This window comes from Zalophus californianus, chromosome 7 (assembly GCF_009762305.2).
Source record: "Zalophus californianus isolate mZalCal1 chromosome 7, mZalCal1.pri.v2, whole genome shotgun sequence".
Classification (NCBI taxonomy): domain Eukaryota; kingdom Metazoa; phylum Chordata; class Mammalia; order Carnivora; family Otariidae; genus Zalophus; species Zalophus californianus.
In genome coordinates, this window is record NC_045601.1 from 139,693,127 (window position 1) to 139,716,394 (window position 23,268).

Consider the following 23,268-nt stretch of genomic DNA (forward strand, 5'->3'; position numbering starts at 1 on the left):
GAGAAAGCTAAAGGACCACAAAAGCAAAGAACCATTGCAGATGTACTTTATCAAGATTAGCATTTTCCTTCCAGAAGCTCCTGGCTCCCAGGGCTTGTCTCTCTTGCAGATATCCGTTCTGAAAGAGAGTATCTCTTCAGCACATGAGCTTTGGAGTCATACTGTGTGGATTTGGACTTTTGGCTCTCTTATTAACTGTATGATCCTTGGCTGATCACTTACCCTCTCTAGGTATGTTTCCTCTCTTATAAATTGGGAGTAATAGAATCTGACAGGGTGATTTTGACGAATGAGCTAATGCATGGGAAGCACTCAGAGCATTACCTGGCATGTAGGAAGTGATCAATGAATATGTGGTGTGAAATTGGGGCGTGTGATAGTCAGTGAAGATTTATCTGGGCCCAGTTAATCAAGATGCTAATGATAATTGTGTCCATGGGCCATGGGTGATGTTTTGCCCGAATCACATACATACTATGAGAAGAGGACTTGGTCATTTGTTTTTTCAGGTGCATATATCACCAGCGAGAGCATTTGTAAAGTCTAGTTGCCTAAAATAAATATTCACGATCGTGATTTAAGTTCCCCTTTCTCACTGACTTTGCGTGTCTATTTCTTTTGTCTGATACCCTTAGATGAGGTCAGTTCCTTTGAACAATCGCAAAACATCTATGGTAGAGGATAGTGTTATTTGCTACAGATCTTTTTCTTTTAGATTTTCTTGTAGGAGGTAATTTCCTCTTCTGTGTTGTACTATATTATCTGAAAATAAACACAGTCTGCCTAATTGGTCTCCCTGTTTCTACCCTCTATATAAATCAGATCGTGTCTCCCTTATGTTTAAAACCATCAAGGATTCCATATGACCCAGCATATGTACCCAAAAACTGAAAGCAGACACTTAAGCCAATACTTGTACACCAGTATTCATAGCAGCATTATTCACAATAATCAAAAAGGGGAAAGAACCCAAGTGTCAACCGGCAAATGAATGGATACACAAAATGTGATATATACATACAATGGAACTTGACTCATCCATAAGAAGAAATGAATTTTTGACACAAACTGCCATATGAATGAACCTTGAAAACATTGTGCTAAGTGAAATAAGCCAGGCACAAAAGGAGAAATATCATATGATTCCACTTATATGAAAGATCTAGAATAGGCAAATTTTATAGAAGCAGAAAGTGGATTAGAGGTTACCTGGGGCTAGAGGTAGAGATGGGGAGTTATTTCTTACTGGTTACAGAGTCTCTGGAGTGGTGAAAAAGTTTTAGAAATAGTGGTGATGGTTGTACAACATGACGAATATAATTAGTGCCAGTGAATTGTGCACTTGAGAATGATTTAAAATAGTGAATTTTATGTTATATATATCTTACCATAATAAAAAAAAGTTTTTTAAATGTTCAGTTTCCTCATGCTCACAGTGGAAACAAAAGTCCCAGCCTATAAGGCCTAGTGTCTTGGCCCCGCCATTGCCCCTGTGATGTCATCATTGACCTTTCTAGCCCTTGAATGTGCCAAACCAGCCACACTGGTCTCCATGCTGTTCCTTGAATGTGAACACACCAGCCATTCTCCCTCAGGAGGGCCTTTCCACCTCCCAGTCCCTCTGCTTAGAACCTGCTTCTCTTAGATGCCTATGTGACACATCTGTCATCTCCTTCATTCAAGTATCTGCTGAAATTCTGCCTTATCAGTGAGTCCTTCCTGAGCAGCTCTCTATAAAACAACCACCCCCACCACAACCTAGAACCACCCCTATCCTTACCCCATTTTTCTCCATGAAAAATCTCCCTGTCAGACACACCACATATTTACGTGTTTCTTCGTCTCCATTTACTAAAATGGAAACTCCATCCATAAGTGCTGGGATATTTTGCTTCATTCCTTTCTTTGTCTTTAATGTCTAGAACAGTGCCTGGTACGGCAGAGCACATGCTTAGGAAATGTCTGTTGAGTGAATGAATGAATGAATGTATTTGTGTTAGAGATAGAAATAGACAGATAGGTAATCCCTGATTAAAAGGATTGCAAGACCCAATATCTGGTCATCTTATATATCAGTTAACTCTTGCCACTATAAATGCCTTGTGACACAATCACAAAACTTAAGAGCAGTCCAGCTAATCTCAACTGTTGGATGGTTTTACCTTTTGACAACACGGTGTCTGTGAATTGGTGTCTCATTGTGCTCTCTAATTACAAATGAGGTTGGCATATGTGTATACATTTGTTGAATTTCTTTGATCTATTTATTTAGATTTCCTCTTTGATAAAGAGTCTATGTAAGTCTGTTGCCCATTTCCTTCTGTTGAGTTGATACCTTTTTGATTTTTAGGATTTCTTTATATTATAAAAGTCTGCAGTCTGCTGTATGTGAAGCACGTGTCTTCTCTGTTTGTGGCTTGTCTTTTAACCTCTCATTGGCGCCTTTAGAATTTCATGTATTTTTGTGATTTAAGAATGGTTTCCCTGCCTTATGGGTTAGAAAGGTTTTCTGCCCACATTACCTAAAATTTTTCCAGTTCTGCCTTTCCCAGGTAAATAATCAATCTACCGGGAATTAATTTTTAAGGATGGTGGGTAGGAGTCAAATTTCATTGTTTTATGTGTGTATAATGAATTGTTCCAGAAAATTTTATTGGAAGTCCATCTTTCCTAGCAGTCCAAAATGCCTCTGTTATAAAAATCACGTCTCAGTATATATGTGAATCAGTTTCCAGCCCTCTACCTGTCATCTTTTTATATTAGTTGTCTATTGCTGTGTAACAAATGACCTCAAAATTTAGCAGCTTGAAACAAAAAAAATTCATTATCTCAGAGCGTCTGTGGGTCAGAAATCTGGGCAAGCGCAGCTAGGGTGCCTCTGGCCCCGTGCCTGTTGGGAGGCTGCAGTCGGGCTGTTGACCAGGCGTGTAGCCTTACTTGAAAGGTCAACTGGGGGAAGAGCTGCCTCTAAGTTCCCTTGTGTGGGGGTGGTGGGATTCCATTTCCCATGGGTTGTGGCAGTGAGGTCTTGATCCTTCGTGGCCACTGGGCAGAGGTCTCCTTCAGTCTCTTCTCATGTGGGCTTTAGCGTAGGACACCTCACAACAAGGCAGCTGGCTTTCCTCAGAGCAACAAGCAGAGAGAGTGAGAAACAGGGAAGCTACGAGGTGTTTTTTTTTTTTTTGTGACCTAATTTCAGAAGTGGCATCCCATCATTTATGTTGAGTGTTATTAATTAGAGGCAAGGCCGATCAGCTCATAGTCAGGGGAAGAGGGAAGTTGTTACAGCAGGATGTGAATACTGGAAGGCAAAGATCACTGGGAGCCATCTTGGAGATTGCCTGCCACCCTTTTATGGTGATATAAACAATTAAATCTCCCTGTATTAATTTTCTCTATTATTTTCAGTGACATTTGGTAGGGTTGTTTATTTTTTACTTTTTAAGAACTATCCATATTCAAAATAGAAATAGAAAGGGGAAATGAGCATGCCTTGGGATGGAGTTTTAGAAGAACACATAATGGAATTTTGGAAGTGAGGGGGAAATACAGATGTGAACTTGCTTCAAACAGCCAATTTTAATGTAATCATGGTAAGTGCATACCATGTAATCTTTCTTAACTGGTTCATCTGAATTTTTCCTAGCTGAATAACTATCACAGTGATCTGTAGGAAACATTTTACATGTTAGCTCATCATTTATGAGATTCTTTGGACAGAACAAAGCACCTGCCATCTCCTTTATTCATTTTATACAGTTCATGGAGCTCAGTAATGCTAGAACCATATTCCCAGTGTCATTGAAAATGATGCTTAGAACAGGGTGGGAGGGTTGCATTGTAATAGTGGTTAGCATCACACATGGCTTCTTTTTCATTTAAAACACAAACATCTGCCAACACACTCTCATGGTTACCTAGTGGGAAGAAATACTTGGGCGTAATTATTTTGAGTTGAATTGCTTGCTTCAAGATTAACTTTCGTACACCTGATTGTTCCGTTTGTCGACATCTTAGTTCACAGCTTCCTGTATATACTCCATGGAATGAGGGTGGTTTCAGTTGGAGCTTAAGAGATTATCGAAAAGACTTCATCATCAGGAAAGCATCTGGATCCAATTCACCTTAATTTTTTTCAGCTTTGCCACACTGGTGGGGCCACATTAGCTTGTACAGATGCATACTTCCAGCCAATGTTTCAGGTTAGAGGAGTTCATTTCTGCCATCATCATGAACATGGTGATTACTGACTTCATAGTTCTCAGGGAGCCTTTTGGTTCCTTCTTTATTTCCAGTCCTGTGTGTGTGTGTGTGTGTGTGTGTGTGTGTGTGTGTGTGTGTGTGTATTTGTATTTGTATTTGTGTATACATCTGTGGCTCTAAAAGAGACCTACATATACATTCTAGAGTAGTTTCCAAATTTTGACAGAGTAAATAAATAGCTTGGGTTTTAAGGGCAGCTAGTAAAATTTAAATCACAATGAATAAGAAGTAAAAATGAATGCATCTCCAGCTAAGATGCCAGACCTTTGGTAACATACCTTTCGGCAAAGCTCGCAACCCCTTGGTTTTTGTAGAACTAAAGAGGTTACGTATAAACAAATGACAACACCCCACTGTGCGCAAAGATATTTATGCTGTGTTATTAATTCTAGACCCCCTTCTTCTACCCTGCACTCCATGCACTTATTTGGTAAATGTAACAAGCCAAGAACTAGGCCAGTGTCAGGCATTTGAATGGACACATGGTGCTAAGTTAGAGAAAGATGAGGAACTTTCAAGAAAACGGCAGAATTCAGGTAGAAGACCACAACTGGAGGGTTGAGGAGGCCTTACAAAGACTGGACCGCCACCATTGTTCATTCCCAATTATCAGGGACTGAGGCAACAGTTTCCATTAGAGATACTTATATTAAGAGGTGCTTCCTTAAGTGTATATTTTGGGAATTAAAATGCAATTATGATAGAGATAACTTTCAGATATGAAGATGATTTTGTATTTAAAGCAGACTCTACAGAGTCAGGAGATTTTGAGGGTCTTTTCTGATAGCATACTGCACTGCGTAATGTATATTTTAACATAATTTCCTTGCATTGATCACATATTTGGTGTTGATAGATTTTCTGCATAGGCCATATGTGCAGGCTCAGCTAAAAAAAAACAAGAAGGTGGTGCTGAACTCTAACTTGAGTTATGAGCTATCAGACATTTTTTTCTTCATCTCTAGTAGCTTTCCCTTAAAGCTCTAACAATGCCTTTGAGCCATGAGAAAAATTTACACATAATATTTTGAATCCATTAAAAGAAGTTCAGAGCTTAAGAGTTGTTTTTGTATCTCTTGAGTCGGATGAATTACGACGTGACAGAAAACAATAATTAGGTGATGAGTCGACGCCGAGCTTTGATTTTTGGTATGATTATCTCTTTCTTTCATTTGGCTCAGTTGAAGTCAGAGGATCGGGCATCCTGAAAGAGGGGTCGCCCAGACCACGTCCTGAAAGAGAGGGTTACCCAGACCACACAGAGGCACATCAGAGCTCTTCCTTTGGTGAATGTCAAGGCAGAATTACTCAGAATATAATCTGAAATGCATTTGATCATATGGCAGATAGTTTAATAATTTATTTTTGGCCTTATTAGCAAAGCCTTGTATTTACTCTGCTGTCACCAAAACAAGGTATAAAACAAGATCATAGTGATTTTGTGTGTGCGGTGTGTTCTGGCTTGAAATTTTTTTTCTTTGCAATTTTAATGACCTGATAGCAATTACACATTTGAGGTGAGAGGATGTGGGGGAAATTACATGCGGATAATGCCGAATTTAGAATTGCCTGTGCCCAAAAGTGATACAGACAGGACTGTGCCCTCATCATGTAACTCTGTGACAGAGGTTTTATCATGTAAATATTTTCCCCAAATAAATGAAAAGATGTAGCCAGTGTACCTACAGAGCTGATGGACAGCGCATAGAACATTCTTCGCAGAGTCTTCAAGAACTAGAAACAACTAAGATCTTTGGTTCAGAGAGAATCGGGCATTCCTAATTATATGATATTAAGATGCTCCCAGTTTGAGGAATTGTCTGGAAGAGTAGTGGAGAAAGGTAGCACGGCACCCTCCGTCCCTGTCTGACCCTGGAGCGCGGGGACAGGGTGTCTGTCAATCCGAGGAAGGCAGCGTGCAACGCCTGCAGGTGTCAGGGACAGAAGAACTCATTTAGACGCTGCACGGCGAGACGGGAAGACAGGTGGCGACTCTCTTCCAGGGGTATCTTTTATTTGAGCAGAACCAGCCCAACTCTTCCTCATTAAAACACATTTTGCAACATGTTCTAATGTGAGCAGATCGTGTGTGTGTGTGTGTGTGTGTGTGTGTTCAGAGAAAACGCAGCAGTGTACCTTCTCTGGGTCCCATTTACAAAGTCTCGGCATGGTTCAGAACTGCAGGTCAGGTGGGGTGCAGCGTCCCTGCAGGACCTGACCTGGCTTTTCCCAGAATGGCCTTTCTGTAGAGAAACGCAAAACACCACCATTGCGTCCGTGAGCTGCAGTAGCAAGTAGAGGGGATAAAGTCGGCTTAGAAGGAATCTCAATCCTGATAGTCATTTGATACGCTGTGCCTTGATTTTTCTCATTTCTCTGTATGGCGTTAGAAACGTACCTCTGATGTGTTATTACCAAGGCTGAAGCGAAGCCTCTCATCGGCTTCACCATGGATACCTGCTCCCCATCAATAGGGCAAGTTGGGATTAAGTCATGTTAACAGCTTCCCTGGGAATTTGGAGGGAATGAAAGAATGCATATAGAGTACTTAGAGTCGTGCTGGGCACGTGGTGACCAGTGCGTAAATGCTTCGTGTCTACTTAGTGTTTTTATATAGAGGCTGTCGTCCACATGTCCTCCTGGATCCTTAGGCTGGTTCTGTGGCCATATCACATAATGCAAGTTATAAATATTTGGGGGGAGGAGGCACTGCATGAGAGGCCTGTGAACGGCATGACTTTCCATTGGAAGGCCAAACCCAACCAAGAAAAGGATAAGATGTTTGCACCTGTACAAAAATATAAATGTAGAAGGCAAAGGAACACATAGAAGTACAAATACCCCTGCAGAGAAGGTTCTGTTCATTGACCACCTCCTTCAGGTCCTTATCTCTTTGAGCTGAAAAAGCCATGAGTAGGACAAGCATGGTGGCTCAGCAGGTCTGTGTGAGCAGAGGCTGAGCCCTGGGGACCCCATCTTCCTCCACCAGGAGGCTTCACAGCCAGCCAGCAGTACAGTCACTGGGAGGTGCCCTGCACCCCTTTTCCCTGTAATGTGGAGAACATCAGGCTTCTGTTGGAGTGCATTCTCTCCTGCAGCTGGTTCAGCTCTGCCTGAATTGAGCACACCTTCTGGTGGGACAGTGAGAACACAGGGAAGTCACATATGCCAGGAATGGTAAGCACAATAATGTGTTCACTCACACACACACACACACACACACACACACACACACACACACACACACACACACACACACACGATAACCCACGTCCTGATCCCAGCAACCTGTGAATGTGCTGCCTTACATGGCCAAAGGGAACTTCAGGTGTATGATTCAATTAAAGGTCGAGATGGAGAAATTGTCCTGGGTTTATTCCCATGGGCCCAGCGTAAATCACAAGGATCCTCATTGAAAAGTCTGTACTACTGGCTTTGAACCCGGAGAGAAAAGGCCACAAGCCAACGGATACAGGCAGCCTCTAGAAGCTAGATAAAGAGCAAGGAGACCAATTCTCCCCTAGAACTGCCAGAAAGAATGCAGCTTTGCCAACACCTTGATTTTAGAATTTTCGACCTCCAGAATCGCAAGCGAATGAATTTGTATTAAAACCTGAGGTTTACGGTAATTTATTAAAGTAACAATAGAAAACTAATGTACCATGCTACTTCTCTGCTGGCAAGTTTTTCCCTGTTGGTACTATTGTATTTTTATACTGTGTTGTATCGATGATGTTTGACCCTCTGTTCCAACTACCCCACAATCTAATAAGAAAGCCAAGAATAGGTAAATGTCAATTTATATGGAAAGACTATGTGCGCCTGTATAAAATGTGCGTCTCTAGTACTAAGGAGCAGGTAGAAAGGCAAATATCCTTTCAGCCAGCACTGCCCACCCCCATCGGTGCTGGGCCCTGGGCGTGCACTGGCGAGGCTCCTCCCGAGGAGTGCTCATAGGATCTTGCAGGAGTAGACAGGTCACTTACTACCACCGACAAGGGCCATGATGAAGGCCGGCCAGCAGGATGCCCAGCCCCACGGAGGGGGAACACCTCCTTCCTCTGGGGCTGTGCGCTGGTTGAGAGAGTTCTTCCTGCAGGAGGTCCCGTCTGACTGAGCCCTGGGAAAACAATCTCAAGAGGAAGCAGGGGGCAGGCAGAGAGTGGAGGAGGGGAGCTGGCTAGTTCAGGCTAGGCACAGAACCTAAAACCTTTGTGGAATCGAGAGTGACCTGTTTCCTTTCCTTTTTAGTTTCCTTGAAAAAAGATGTTATAACAAAACTAAATATCAAAGGAAAAAGCAGATATAAAAATGAGCCTCTGGCACGTGTGACTGGTGAACCCTTCTTCATAAATTGTGGGTCCAAGTTTCCCTTCACATGTGAGATGGTTTTAGTTAAGAGCCGTTCAAGAAGGCTCACTCCACAGAGAGAGGCAGAGCTTCTCCATCGTGGGTTAGCGCTTGTGAGGGTAGTACCCAGGACGGGACATCTTTGTCTCAGTGCTGGTGCTAAGTGCTGTGGGGAGCTCTGGGCTTCCCCACGTTCCGGGTCACACTGCTGGGATGTAATACGATAGCCCTTCATGTAGACCTTCTGCATTCCAGGCACCCCACCCGGGCACTGGGCGTATTACTTCAAACCCTCTTGACATCACCTTATGGTACATATTGATATCTCTGCTTCATAGAAGAGGTAACTAGGCTTCGGGGGTTTAAACCACTTGTCCAGGGTCATACAGCTGCCAGATGTCTGACCCTGGATTCAGTTTCTGCCCTGCCAGAATTTGAAACCCATGCTCATTCATTATATACCGTGTGTCCCCTGCTGATGCAGAAGGGACAAAAATAGCCTAAATCAGTTAATCATATTTGAGAAGCAAATAAAATAGCAACTTTATGATTTTTACAAGAAGAATATCTGAGACAGTTTGCCAGTTCCATTAGAACCACAAAACACCAGGGAATGTGTTAATCTTGAGTTTTACATGCTCAAAAAACTTAATATGCACATCTCACTCGACCCTCCTAACAGCATCTCCATTTCTTAGGTGATTTTATGTGGAAACAGAGAAGATAAATCGTTTGCTCCCAAATCCTAACATGGAGGTGGGACTAGAGGCCAGAACCAAGGCCCTTCGTGCCCCCAGCACTGGTCCCATGTGACCTCGGTGCCCTGCATGTGCTCGGGTGTAGGCAAGCTCCTCTTTCTTCTTCCCAGCCATGCACGGGTAGCTGCTTAAGAAAGACATAATTCAAGATGGACTGTTGTTACCCCCCAGCCAGACTGCGTTCTTTTTTCCGAAGTCTTCATTTATCTGCACCTGATTGAAATCTGATCCGTAGACTTCCTGAACATCAAAGTGGTTTTTGTTTGGTTTTGTTTTCAGTGTAGGTACTTGGTTCTACTTTACCAGATTTATTACTTTAATAGGATTTGATAAGCTGTACTTTTGAAAATTAATAGGATGCTTTAAAAATTAGCAAGAATGTTTAGAAATTAATCAAGGAAGCAGTGAGATTTACAAAGCAGGGGGATAGCCCATGTGAATCAAAGTGAACACTTTCTCAGTGTTGTCCTTAATTTACTATAACTGGATAAATACAGGGATCTTTTTGATTGAACAGAGGTCCTATCCTGCCTCGTTTCAAATTTCTTGTCTGTTTTGAAAAAGGCATTTCTCAGTGGAGTTTGATTTCTTAAAAAGTGTAAGTTTGAGAGTTGGTGTTTGCTTAGTCTTAGCAAGCAATAACATTTCTCATATGGGGTGTGTTACCGTTTGAGAGATGGAAGTGCATCTTGAATTTCAAGAATGAATAATCTTTGGTAATGTTTAAGAAGTTTAAGGAAGGTTTGAGCCTTCTGTTTACTTCCCAGAACTATTGGCCATACTAAGTTTTTCTCTAAGTCTGTTATATACATTGTTCTCCGTGTGTGTATGTGTGTGTATGTGTGTGTGTGTGTGTGTGTGTGTTGTGTCGGTGTGCACATGTAACCTTTTACCTTAGCATTGGTGATTTATCATCACCTCCCCTAAAAGCACTTTGTGTCTAAATTGGGTCTTAGAAGTACTACATTCTTTCCTATTCGCTTCTAACTATATAGAGGTCTGCCATAGTTGTATGTTTAGATGTTGGAGTGTCTTGGACTTTAGGAGAAAGTCCTTCTGTTTTCCTATATTTTTTTAAAAGATTTTATTTATTTATCTGACAGAGAGACAGCACAAACAGGGGGAGCTGCAGGCAGAGGGAGAAGCAGGCTCCCCGCTGAGCAGGGAGCCCGATGTGGGACTCAATCCTAGGACCCCAGGGCTCATGACCTGAGCTGAAGGTAGACGCTTAACCACTGAGCCACCCAGGCGTCCCTCCTATATTTTTAAGTTACTTTTCCTTCAGTATCACAGTGGTGGTGACAATTGAAATGTACAAAGCTAGCTTCCTACTGATTACTGTCAGCTGAGAAGCCTTTTTCTCAATCTTATATTTAAAAATATGTCATCAAACTCTTTTAATCACGATCTTGGATCACTAAAAGGTGAAGATATAAAAGAAGCCCAGTATGGTAGAGACAGGCTACCTTTTCCCTCTTGTGCTGCGTTGTTTGTCAAGTGCCCACCTTGATCTTAGGGAGAGCAGCAGGCCAGGTGGGCGCGGCCGCCCGAGCACGCTCCTGCTGTCCATGAGATTCTGTGATGCAGACTTGGTATGCTGGAAATGGGGGGGGGGGGTCCATTACGGTCAGACGGATTAGGTGTTTGCCGGGAGAGGTGGGGGGCAGGGACAGGGGCGTGGAAGTGAATAAAGTAATACCCAAGGAAGAACACAACTACGGGTAATCCACTATGGTAATTCAATAAGTAACTTTCATATTTGGAGCATAATTTTATGGCAAATGAGTTAGAAGAAGGAGACGAAATTTTGTGGAATAGTCATCGAAAGTCAAGGGTTTTTTTCAGGCCAAGAACACAAACACATTAGCTACACTGCAGCTTTGTGAAGTAGAAGGTATTATAAACTCAACCAGATGCTTAATGCTTGAAGACGTGGCCTAGTACTGCCCAGGTCAGCCTGACCCCAGGCCTGACACCAGTGATCACCAAGTGACAGCTTGGAATGGCAGGTGTAGAACCAGGGCCCAGCATTCGGAATGATGGGTGGAACAGAGGTGGATTCTCCCTGAAGCCAGGAGTGATTGCGTTTCCCTGGCTCACTCTTGGAGGGGCCCCTTCCAAGGCCCTGTACTTAAGTTTGTATTTGCACTTTCTCCTAAAAAGAAAGCTCCAGCTCCCATGCTATCTGGATCTACTCCTTGGTGAGGATGTCTGTGAACTTCCTAAAGTCATACATGGAAGCATGAGTAGCGCTGTGTGCCTGTGGGCATGGGCACCTCCACATTTTTCTGGGGAACAGTCTATAGTCTTCACTGGCTTCTCAAAGCCTTGTGTGACTCAAAAATGTCAAACTCGGGCCAAGGAGACATCAATCAGCCTCTTAGTTATGGTCTCGTAAACCCAAATTTAAGAAGTGATGCTTTATTTAATCTCTAGAGGCAGCAACTTAGGATTCATGTAGATTCATATCCTGATTCCATCACAGGACACGTGGGTCACAAGGGACATGGAGAGGCACGTGTTCGATCGTTTGTACCTCCTCTGGAACACACACCCCCATTTACTCACTTAGTCACATCTGAACACTTCCCAGGTACCCGCTCTACCCCTGCAGATGTGCAGGTCCAAGAACCCGGAGGGGAAGTAGCCTCGTTGCACTTGAAGAACTCACATCACTTATGTCATTGTAGCGAAGGACTGCATTCTCTCTCCGGGCTGCCCGGTCCAGATGAGTGCTGTCCTTGAGATATGAAGACTACTTTAGGCAAACTAAAAGTTTGTCAACATATTCTTAGCTCCAAAATATCACACGGAAAGCCAGTCTCACAAGAGAATGGTCTCCTGGGGCAGGGGCAGCTTTGGGTGCACCTCTGAGCTCTGGTCATGCCCCCCTCCCCCCCCCCCCGCTGCAGGAAAGAAAGCTCATCTGTTCCACTGCGTGCCCCCTTGTCGAGGGACGGACACCAGCAGGGTGTCGGTCCAAACACCTGTGAGCGCAGAAGTGAATCATGATTCGACTGCCGTTGGGTTGAGAGATTTATCCTTGAGGTTAGCAGTTTTTCTTTTCTTTTTTTTTTAACTTTGCCATTAGTCTCCTAGAGTCAAAGCAGGAATTCTTGCACGTCTATCACATGGAAGCATTAGCTGGTGGAAACTGGATTCTAAAAGTTATTTTCATTTCCCCATTCCTATTCTTTTTTTTTTTTTTTTTGCCAAACAAAACCTAGTTATATTTTAAGTGTCATCCTATTCCTTTGGACAGGGTTCTAGAAGGCAACTTTTATTTTGGGCCAAAGAAAACTTTGTTAAGTTTTGGAAAGAACTAGAAAAACTGTTAGTCACTTTACCCTGAGATCTGAAGGTCCTATCTGCACACAAGCATTGGTCATCATTATGGTTTTGTAGGAGATACAAACCCTAGAAAACCCAATTCCAGCTTCTAGCTTTTTCCAAATTCTATGCTAAATACATTTCAGACTAGAATCTTCAGCATTTCATCTTTGAACATTAATGCACAGGGATACATAAATCCTGACAAATGCTTTTTAGATTCCAAACCACTTTCATGTGTAAAAGCCCTGGTGTGTTTAACATTCAGCCTGATGGGCCCCATCTCAAGATTCTGGAATGGTATGGTAAATAATGGGGGTGTCAAGGAGGAAAAACTTTAGGTTCAGGAATTACATCCTTCACAATCACTTTAATCCTATCACTCTGTCCACTCTTTAGAATGTGCCCCATCAAAACTGAGTTCCCTTTCGGGGTGCCCGACTGGCGCAGTTGGTAGAGCAAATAACTCTTAATCTCAGGGTCATGAGTTCAAGCCCCATCCCCATTCCTATTCTTCATACCTCTCGTTACTCACTCATCTGAACTCAAATCCTGTGGGTTCTCCATCAAAAGTCTGTTGTCCCTCCTTCCCCAGCCTTCTGCCATCATCCCAACATAGGTGCTCATCATCTCCCACCTCAACTCGCCACTGGATCACCTACTCCCATTCTCTTCCCTCCCTTCAGTCTACCCTGCACATTCCCGCCACGGTTTCCTTCTGGAGAGTACGGTTTCCGCATGTCTACCATGCGTGGTGAGTTGCAACTCTCAGTTTCCACACAGAGGACACAGGTGTCAACAAGAGATTCTTAGGGAGCTTGGAAGGGAAGAAAAAGCGAAGTAAAATGTTGTTGAAACACATTTTGTGCTGCTGTGGATTTCTTGTTCTTCCACAGACATACCTGATATTTTCCTGCCTCTGGGTTGCCCCCTTGGCCCCCCACATTGTTCTTCCCATCCGTGTTCCCCTGCCCCCCCCCACCTCCGTCTCTCAAAGTGGTGTTTTGGGTCCCAGTAGGGGAGGCACCAACTCTAAAGCCTGTACATAAGATGGAGATCTTCTATAATAGAATTAAAGTTATACTTTGAAAGGCTAGAACCGTCTAGAGAGCAGCCAGGTTCTCCCTCCCCACTAGTGATCACAGCTAGACAGCATACCGGAGGGAGCTGAATTGGCTGTCCCTCTGGCCACCCAGACCCTTCAGCTTCGTCTTCAAGTTTGGGGCAGCCAGGAATCTCCACCTGGAGGGATATGTTTGCGGAATGAAATGACATCCATAAAAAACTATGTCATTCGTTTTTTTTTTTTTTTTTTTTTTGCTGAGTAGATGTGGTTGCATCCCTAAAAGGTACATTTTTGATAGGATTCCACTCTACATAAATGTTATGCTTCATGAATTCTGCCTTAATTCTCCATAAACTAACTCTCTCTCCTCCCCTCTCATATGTTTTGCGTGTAATCTAGAAAATCATGAACTTGGCCTGACACTTCAAAGAAAGGAAATATGATTTATCCATACCTAACTTGGGGCCACATGGCCCATGGTGGGTGTTTGAATGTGTCTGTGCTAAAGGAGTAAATAAGTGATCGCTTCTTCTTACATCAGACTAAAAAGCTTCTACACAGCAAAGAAAACCATCAACAAAACAAAAAGGCAGCCTGCTTGAATGGAGAAAATATTTACAGATCCTATATCTGATATCTGATAAGTAATATCCTAAATATATAAGGAACTCCTATAACTCACTAGCAAAAAAACAATCTGATTAAAAAATGAGCAGAGGATCTTGAGTAGATAGTTTTCCAAAGAAGACATACAGATGGCCAACAGGTACATGAAAGATGCTAAACATCACTCATCATCAGGGAAATGCAAATCAAAACGGCAGTGAGCTATCACCTCCCACCTATCAGAATGGCTGTTTTCAAAAAAACAAGAAATAAGTGTTGGCAGAGATGTAGAGAAACGGGCACTGTTGTGAGAGAATGTAACTTGGTGCAGCCACTGTGGAAAACAGTATGGAGGTGCCTCAATAAGTTAAAAACAGAAATACCATACGATCCAGCAATTCCTCTTCTGTGTATTTATCTGAAGAAAACAAAAACACTCACCCCTGTGTTCATTGTAGCATGATTTACAGTAACCAAAATATGGAAACAGCCTAAGTGTCCAGTGTCTTTATCCAAAGATGTGGGATATATATCCTGTGTGTGTATGTGTATGTATATGTGAATATTACTCAGCCATAAAAAAGAGGGAAATCCTACCATTTGCAACAACATGGATGGACCTTTAGGTAATTATGCTAAGTGAATTAAGTCCAAGAAGGACAAATGCCATATGGGCTCAATTATATGTGAAATCTAAAAAAAAAAAAAAAAAAAATTGAGCTCATAGATCCAGAGAACAGATTGGTGGTTGCCAGAGGTGGGGGTCGGGAGGTGGGCGAGATGGGTGAAAGGGGTCAAAAGTGGAAACTTCCAGTTACAGCACGAGTAAGCCCAGGGGGTGTCATGCACAGCACGGTGACTGGGATTAACAACACTGTGTTGCATATTTGAAAAGTTGCCAAGAGAGGAGATCCTAAAATTTCTCATCACAAGAAAAACAAAAACAAAAACTGTATGCTTGGCAGTGGATGTTAAGTAGACTTACTGTGGTGGTCATTTTGGAGTACATAAAACACGGACTCGTTATGCTGCACACCTGAACTATTAACAATGTTATGTGTCAATTACATCTCAATAAAGAAAAATAAAAGACAGCTTCTTCTAGGGACTCATTACTTGACAGATAGTCACAGTAGGGCTGTTTTGTATCTTAAAATCATTTTTTTCCCCTCTATGTTTCCATCTTCATAGGACTTCAGAAATAGACTTGGGAATCACCTGAGCTTGGTGCCCCACACTTCTGTGGTTCGGCGGGACCCCACGAGCTCCAGAATGGCACTCCGCTTGCAAAGACTCCATCAAGACTGTGCGCTGAGGGCGTCTGTGGGCCTGGCTCTGTTTGCTCTCCTTCTGGCTTTTTTGGTCAAAATCTATAATTAAAGCACAACTAAAGGAAGCATTTGTGAAGAAGACTAAATTTCTCATTAAAACCTGCAACGAACAGAAAAGCAACCACATCAGTCCTCCCAAGAGCCGGAATTTATACTGGTCGCACTGCCCCCGCGTGCTTTTTAATGAGGCTTACCGTGTCTCCCATTGAGTTGGGCCATCGGTTATTTGACCTAACTCCTACTGACTGTTGCCATAGCATATCTTTTGAATTAAGCTCCTTTTGGTTTATTTGCAGCAGGAAATGCAAGTGGTTGCATTTTCTTTAAACCTCCAGTCTTCAAGTCAGAACTTAATTGTACGGCGGATCCAGTCATCTTTTCCTGATGTGGGAAGAATTTTGAGTCTTCAATAAACATCTAAAAATGTATCTTTCTCTTTATGCTTTGTTTAGAGTAAAATGCCACAAAAATCTTATTTTTCACAGCAGATGTGTTGCTGGAAAGTTTATTATGGAAACCTGTGTTTGAAACAAGACTTCTTTTGGAATGCACAGGCAGAGTCGCCAAGTAAAGGACTCTCGGTGACATTTTTGAGAAGTGTGAGGAATCACCCACTTCTTCGGCACACACAGACTTTCAAAAACTGGATCTGTCTAAAACCAGCTGTGCCCCTTCTCTGACAGTTTTGACCGATGACATCAAATGTTTATTTCTACCTGACATCATTGGCCTTTACTAAGTACAATGGCTTATTTCACAGTAGAAGGACTCAATGTACTAAGTGATCCTATGAACATCAGAGTTTAGATGTTACTTGGATCGTATAGGCCCAGGGAAATCAGGTGTCCTCTGGTTACCGTAGGACATTTCATCTTTAAACCCACACCCCTGTTCAGCTCCTCCTTTTATGTGTCTTTTAAGGAATCCGAATTAAAATTTATTTTTGTCATCAGGTGGTGAGCTAACAAAACGGAAAAGCAAAACAAAACTCGTGTTAGTACATTTCTCCAGAACCTGGTCTGTGCTTCTAAGAGGAAATCCCATTTCCAGTGCAGAGGACCTGCCTGGGCCCTCCCAGAGCCCCCCAGGGGAACATTCATTTGGGATGCTAGTGAGTCACACTGTGTGGGGCGTAGGAAGAGCTCTGTACCCCTCCCTGACCGGAGATGAGCAGGGTGTTTGTAGTCCCCAGCTCGCCCCTCCCTCACTCTTTCCCTCTTACCCCGCCCCTGTTTCTTTCCTCCCCTCCTGCTCTGAGCTGTTCTTACCTCCACTCTGCTCCCTTCCATTGTCCTTCCCATGAACAAAGTGCACACCCAGCCATCCAGCAGCCCCACTGCCCCTCCCCCGCTGTGGTGGGGGTTCTCAAGGATTGTTTCCGCCGCACGGGGTCACCCCACTCCACCTCTCCTCTTTCTGACCCCCAGTTGGGCCACAACATCATTTTGCTCAGAGGTTTGGGAAGTATCAAAGCACCGTCCTGGTGAGCACTTGCCTGGATGGGTGGCTATGGTCTGAAGACCCAGCTTGCTTTTTTCCATGACCTCCTGCCGGAGGGAGAGACCAGGGAAGGGTGTGGTGGTTGCTGACAGCACAGTCCTCTGGTGGACAGGATGGGCGGGGGAGTCCTCGGAGCAAGTTCAGTCTCAGGAGAGCCATCCCCCTTTCCCGCTCCTCTCCTTCCTGGCCACAGTGCTCCTGCACATCTCCCACCCCGCTGGAGTTGGGCCTGGCCTCATGACCTGCGTCGGCCAATGCAATGGGAGTGGAAGGGACCGATCTCCGAGGCACAGTCACCATATGCTCTTCCCGCCATGAGGGTGATGATGGGCACACACGTCAGGATGAAGTTTTCCTCGGCCCGAGTCCCCCAGGGAGTGCGTCGAGCACGTGCTGGACATGGGTAAAACAAAAAAGGAACTTCTGTTGTGTGAAGCCACTGAGATGGGGAGCTGTCAGCATAGGATGACGTAGACCATTCTGACTCAGACTGAGTCAGCCATGAGAGGACGGTTGACTTGCTGTTTGTGAATGCAGCTGCTGATGTGCCTCTGTTTTCTTTTCATGTTTTCCCTTAGTGCCCAAGTCTTTTCCTTCCTTCCTTCCTTCCTTCCTTCCTTCCTTCCTTCCTTCCTTCCTTCCTCCTTTCCTTCCTTTTTCTTTCTTTCTTTCTTTCTTCTTTTTCTTTCTTTCTTTTTTTTCTTTCTTTCTCCTTTCTTTTTTCTTTTTCTTTTCTTTCTCTCTTTTTCTTTCTTTCTTTTTCTCTTTCTTTCTTTGTTTTTCTTTTCTTTCTTTCCTTCCTTCCTTCCTTCTTCTTTTTCTTTCTTTCATTTTCTTTCTTTCTTTTTCTTTCTATTTCTTTCTTTTTTCTTTCTTTTCTTTCTCTTTCTTTCTTTCTTTCCTCCTTCCTTCCTTCCTTCTTTTTCTTTCTTTCTTTTTCTTTCTTTTTCTTTCTTTTCTTCTCTTTTCTTTCTTTCTTTCTTTCTTTCTTTCCTTCCTTCTTTTTTTTTTTTTTTTTTTTTTTTTTTTTCTTTTTTTCTTTTTTTTTCTTTTTTTTTCTTTCTTTCTTTCTTTTTTCTTTCTTTTTCTTTCTTTCTTTCTTTCTTTCTTTCTTTCTTCTTCTTTCTTTCTTTCTTTCTCTTTCTTTCTTTCTTTCTTTCTTTCTTTCTTTCTTTCTTTCTTTCTTTCTTTCTTTCTTTCTTTCTTTCTTTTTTTCTCTTTTCTTTCCTTTTTCTTTTCTTTCTTTCACTCTTCCTGCTGAAAAGGAAGCTATGAAGAGACCTGTCTCGGTTCACTCAGGCTGCCATAACAGCACCATCAGCCGGGTGGCTTACAACCAGCAGAAATCTATTTCTCATAGTTCTGGAGACTAGACAGTTCAAGGTCAAGGCACTGGCATATTTAGTGTCTTGTGAGGACTCCCTGCTTCACAGGTGGCCGTCTGCCTGTGCATCTCAGGAGGCAGCAGGAGGGTGCTCTCCACGTCTCATGAGGGCACTGATCCTGTTGCTGAGGGCCCCATCCTTGTGACTAGTCACCTCTCAGGCCCCCTCCTATCATCACGTTTTTAAATAAAGATTTATTAATCCAGTGTCTTTTCTCTCTTCCTCCCTCCCTCACCCTCTCCCTCTCTTTCATTCTGTCTTCCTCAGTTCATCAAGTGTGAGATAGTCAGTTGGATAATGTAAAAAAATTCTTTGGTGAAAACTTTGCTTTGTTGCTAGGGAAATGTGTCTGAACATCAGATTTCCATATGTCTTTCAGTCAAAACATATGTTTTCCTGTTGACTTCAGTCCAGGTTGAAGATTTCAGTCACAGGGAGAGAATTGGAGTTACAAATGAACCTCGAGAAGTTTTATCATTATAACATGAGTGTAGAGGGAAGGAAAGGAAGGGCAAGAGGGTGGGGAGAGAGGAAAAGAGAAAGATAGAAGAGAAAGAGGAAAAAAGATATTCTTAAGATTTGCCTGGCCCCTGAGGCACCCCAGGATGTTTTAAATGTTTGAGGGAAATAGTGACATCTGTCAGATGCCATGCAAACCAGTCGCTCAAAGTGGTTCCATTTCAACACTGGAATGCACACTTTTCCATGATGCCATGTCAAAGACTGGATTTTAGGCAGTCGCTGTAACAAAAAAGCAAGTATCAAGTGAAAATGTGGAACAGGAACTGAAGACAATCTTATTTCACGGTTTGAGAAGTTGTGCAGTACCCAACGGATGCACGTGTTCCATTAATAAGTAATTACAGTCATTTGAGAATAAAATAAAAATATATTTATTTCAACTGACTCGTATTACTTTTTTCACACATATTTTGTAAGATATTTAAGACACAAGTATTTAGGGGCACCTGGGTGGCTCAGTTGTTAAGCGTCTGCCTTCGGCTCAGGTCATGATCCCAGGGTCCTGGGATCGAGCCCTGCATCAGGCTCCCTGCCCCGTGGGAGGCCTGCTTCTCCCTCTCCCACTCCCCCTGCTTGTGTTCCCTCTCTCACTGTGTCTCTTTCTGTCAAATAAATAAATAAAATCTTTAAAAAAAAAAAAAAGACAAGTATTTATTAAGTTGTTAGTACCTAGCTACTTAGGAAACAGGATGGTCAGCTGTTTCTGTTGGCCTAGGAGTGCCATGAATTGAGAAAGCTTGAGAACCTCAGCTCTGTGGCGCAACCTATGTAGAGGATCCATGCCAAATTTATATTCAACCTGGGGTCCTAATTATTTCTTGAAAGATTTTTTTTAGTTTTTTAATTTATTAATAGCATGTGTTTAATAAATTTGCACCTGCCTAACTATTGAGCTAGAATTTATGGTGTTGAAACTGTAAAACTTGGGGCGCCTGGGTGGCTCATTCAGTTGAGCATCCAGCTCTTGGTTTCAGCTCAAGTCATGATCTTGGGGTTCTGGGATCGAGCCCCATGTTGGGCTCCATGCTCGGTGGGGAGTCTGCTTGGGATTCTCTCTCTCCCTCTTTCTCTTCCTCTCCCCCTTTCTGCTTGCTCATGCGTGCACACTCTCTCTCTCAAATAAATGAATAAATCTTAAAAACAAAAAAAAAATAAAATTTGAGTTAAGGAACCGTAAAGGAGTCAAGGTTCTGAACCAACTGGATTCCGACCTCAGCAGTTTCCTCAGACCTCAGTACAAACTGGAGGCAGATAGTTTAGGGAAAAAGCATGAGGTTTTTGACATCAGCAAAAGTTTGATTTAAGTTTTAGCCAGGCCACTTTCTGAGCCTCATCTGTAAAACAGAGAGACATGTCTACTTCAGGGTCGTTGAAAGATGAAATGGGATCACATATATCAAGTAGTATGTTCTTGGCACACGTAATTGTTTCCCCTTTGGTGATTTACTTTAGCCACTTAAACATGAAGACCAATTTTAGAAATAAGGTTAGGTGGTTTTAAATTCTGATATTCACACACGACCACCCAAAAGAATTATATATGGAATAAAAAGATTCCTGCCTCAAGGGACTTAGAGTCTAATTCTAACAAATGCAACAAAGGAAGAAAAATTCAAAGAAAATGAATTGCAGCTGTATTTGAGGAGATCAAATTAATGAATGGTGTGGGGCACAGATTTGGGTGGCCAATCTAAGATCAAGAAGGAGATTTTCCATGGCCTACGATGAAAAGAGCAAGCAGATTAATAGGAAACCTAGAAGTCATGCCCTCCCCCACCCTGCCTTGGGGATAAAAGGAAATGCAGATACTATTTTTCTTCATTAGTTTTCTGTCAATTATTTCCCACTAGTACAGCTTCTTGGTTCCATAGCCAAAATATCCCAACTGTGTAGAGGTTGAAGCAGAGAGTTTCATTTGGTCTCTTATGGTCTTCCTAGTTAATAGACATCTGAACACTTATGAATAGCAGAAAAAAAATAATTTAACAAATATATTTATGTAAATATACATATTTATATATTTCATATATATATCTTTAAAAACTCAACCTTGGATCAAGGTAAGAGAAAACTTTGAAATTCAGAAAAGCTTAAGAACTAGAAATTTTAACTCTTAGGTTTATCTAATCTGCTTTTAATATGCCTACTTAATCATAGGAACTACAGACGTTATTCCAGGCTGTCTGATTCCAGGGTCCAGGCTTTTAACTTCTGTTTTTACCCACAGTTTACATAAAGAGGAATAAAACGTGTGGTTTTTAAATAGACCTAGAGATTTTCAAATAGATATAAAGCATGTTGTTGACTTGTTATACTTGGGTCCAATCTTTGTGAACTAAAGCATACATACCATCCACATACTGTATGCATAAGTAATGAGGCTAGTTACAAACAACAGCTTACTTTTAAATTGAGTTTTATCTCCCTTGAAAAGTCACTTTGGAATGACTCTGATGACAGTTCTGAATGTAGTTCCCGGTGCTATCTTCTGAGTCTCTGCCCCTGGCAGGAGGAATTTCTGTGATATCTTTGCTCTTACCGGTGTGATCTGTTTTGAAATAGCCAGAAGTAATTTAAACATATCTGGCAAGGGGCGCCTGGGTGGCTCAGTCCGTTAAGCATCTGCCTTCACCTCAGGTCATAGTCTCAGGGTCCTGGGATCAAGTCCCACGTCAGGGAACCTGCTTCTCCTCTCCCTCTGCCCCTCCCCCACCTTATGCACACACACTCTCTCTCTCTCTCTCAAATAAATAAATAAAATCTTAAAAAAATTAAACATATCTGGTGAGTGAAGACTAGATTGAACTGGTTGTGCTGGTAGGGGTCGCTGGGAAAATTCTTTTGTGGACCTTGGCCCTCTTAAGAAAATGCCTTGCAGTAAGACTTTCTTCCCTTAAACACTAGACTTTCCCTGAATAGCATGAACAAAGAAAAGTTCAGGAGCAAATGGCTTCACAAACATATAAAGAATAATTAACATCAGTCCTTTTCATACACTTTCAAAAAATGAAAAAGGAAGGAACACTTTCTAACTCATTCTATGAGGCCAGTATTACCTTGATATTAGAGCCAAATAAAGGTACCACAAGAAAAGAAAATGGAAAACCAATGTCCCTTATGAACACAAATGCAAAAATATTTAACAAAGTATTAGCAAGTTGATTTCAACAGCATATTAAAAGGATTATTTACCATGACCTAGTGGGATTTATCACAGGAATGCAAGGGTGGTTCAACTTAAAATCAATCAACATTACATACCACACTTATAAATTAAAGGGGAAATAAAAAACATTTGATCATCTCAACTGACACAGCAAAAGCATTTGGCAAAATCCAACACCCTTTCATGACAAAAATTTCTTAGAAAACTAGGAATGGAAGAGAAATTCCTCAATGTGTTAAATGGTATTTATGAAAGCCCACAGCTCACACCATACTCAGTTGTAAAAGACTTTTAAGATCTGGAACAAGACAAGGATGCTCACTTTCACTGGCTGCTATAAAGCACTGTACTGGAGGTTCCAGTGAGAGCTATTTGCCAAGAAAAATAAATAAAAGGCACCCAAATTGGAAAGGAAGAAGTAAAACTATATTTGTAGATGACATAATCCTGTGTATAGAAAATACCAAAGAATTCATAAGAAAGCTGTTAGACCTAATAAACAAATTCGGCATAGTTGTAGATTATAAGATCAACACACACTAATCAGTTGTGTTTCTATATACTGGAAATGAACCATTAAAAAAAGAAGGCAGTTCCATTTATGATAACACCTAGAGAATTAAATACTGAAGAATAAATTTAACAAGGGTAGAAAAGACTTGTGTGCTGAAAACTATAAACCATTGGTGAAAGAAATTTTTAAGTATTTAAATAAATGTAAAGATATCCCATGTTCACTGAAAAGAAGACTTAACATTGTTTTGTTTTGTTTTTTTAAAGATTTTATTTATCTATTTGACAGAGAGAGACACAGCGAGAGAGGGAACACAAGTAGGGGGAGTGGGCAAGGGAGAAGCAGGCTTCCCACTGAGCAGGGAGCCCGATGCAGGGCTCGAACCCAGGACCTTGGGATCATGACCTGAGCCGAAGGCAGACACTTAACAACTGAGCCACCCAGGCACCCCAGAAGACTTAACATTGTTAGAACACT

At 42.1% G+C, this 23,268-nt stretch overlaps 1 protein-coding gene across 1 annotated transcript in view; it reads left to right on the top strand.

Annotated features, from left to right (window-relative positions):
* CDKAL1 (CDK5 regulatory subunit associated protein 1 like 1) overlaps positions 1-16,121 on the top strand; it is a 637,141-nt gene extending 621,020 nt beyond the window's left edge. Inside the window, 1 exon segment of the mRNA XM_027603153.1 lies at positions 15,565-16,121. Coding sequence (XP_027458954.1) covers positions 15,565-15,753 — 189 coding nt within the window. The 3' untranslated portion in view covers positions 15,754-16,121.
* The last annotated feature ends 7,147 nt before the right edge of the window (positions 16,122-23,268 follow it).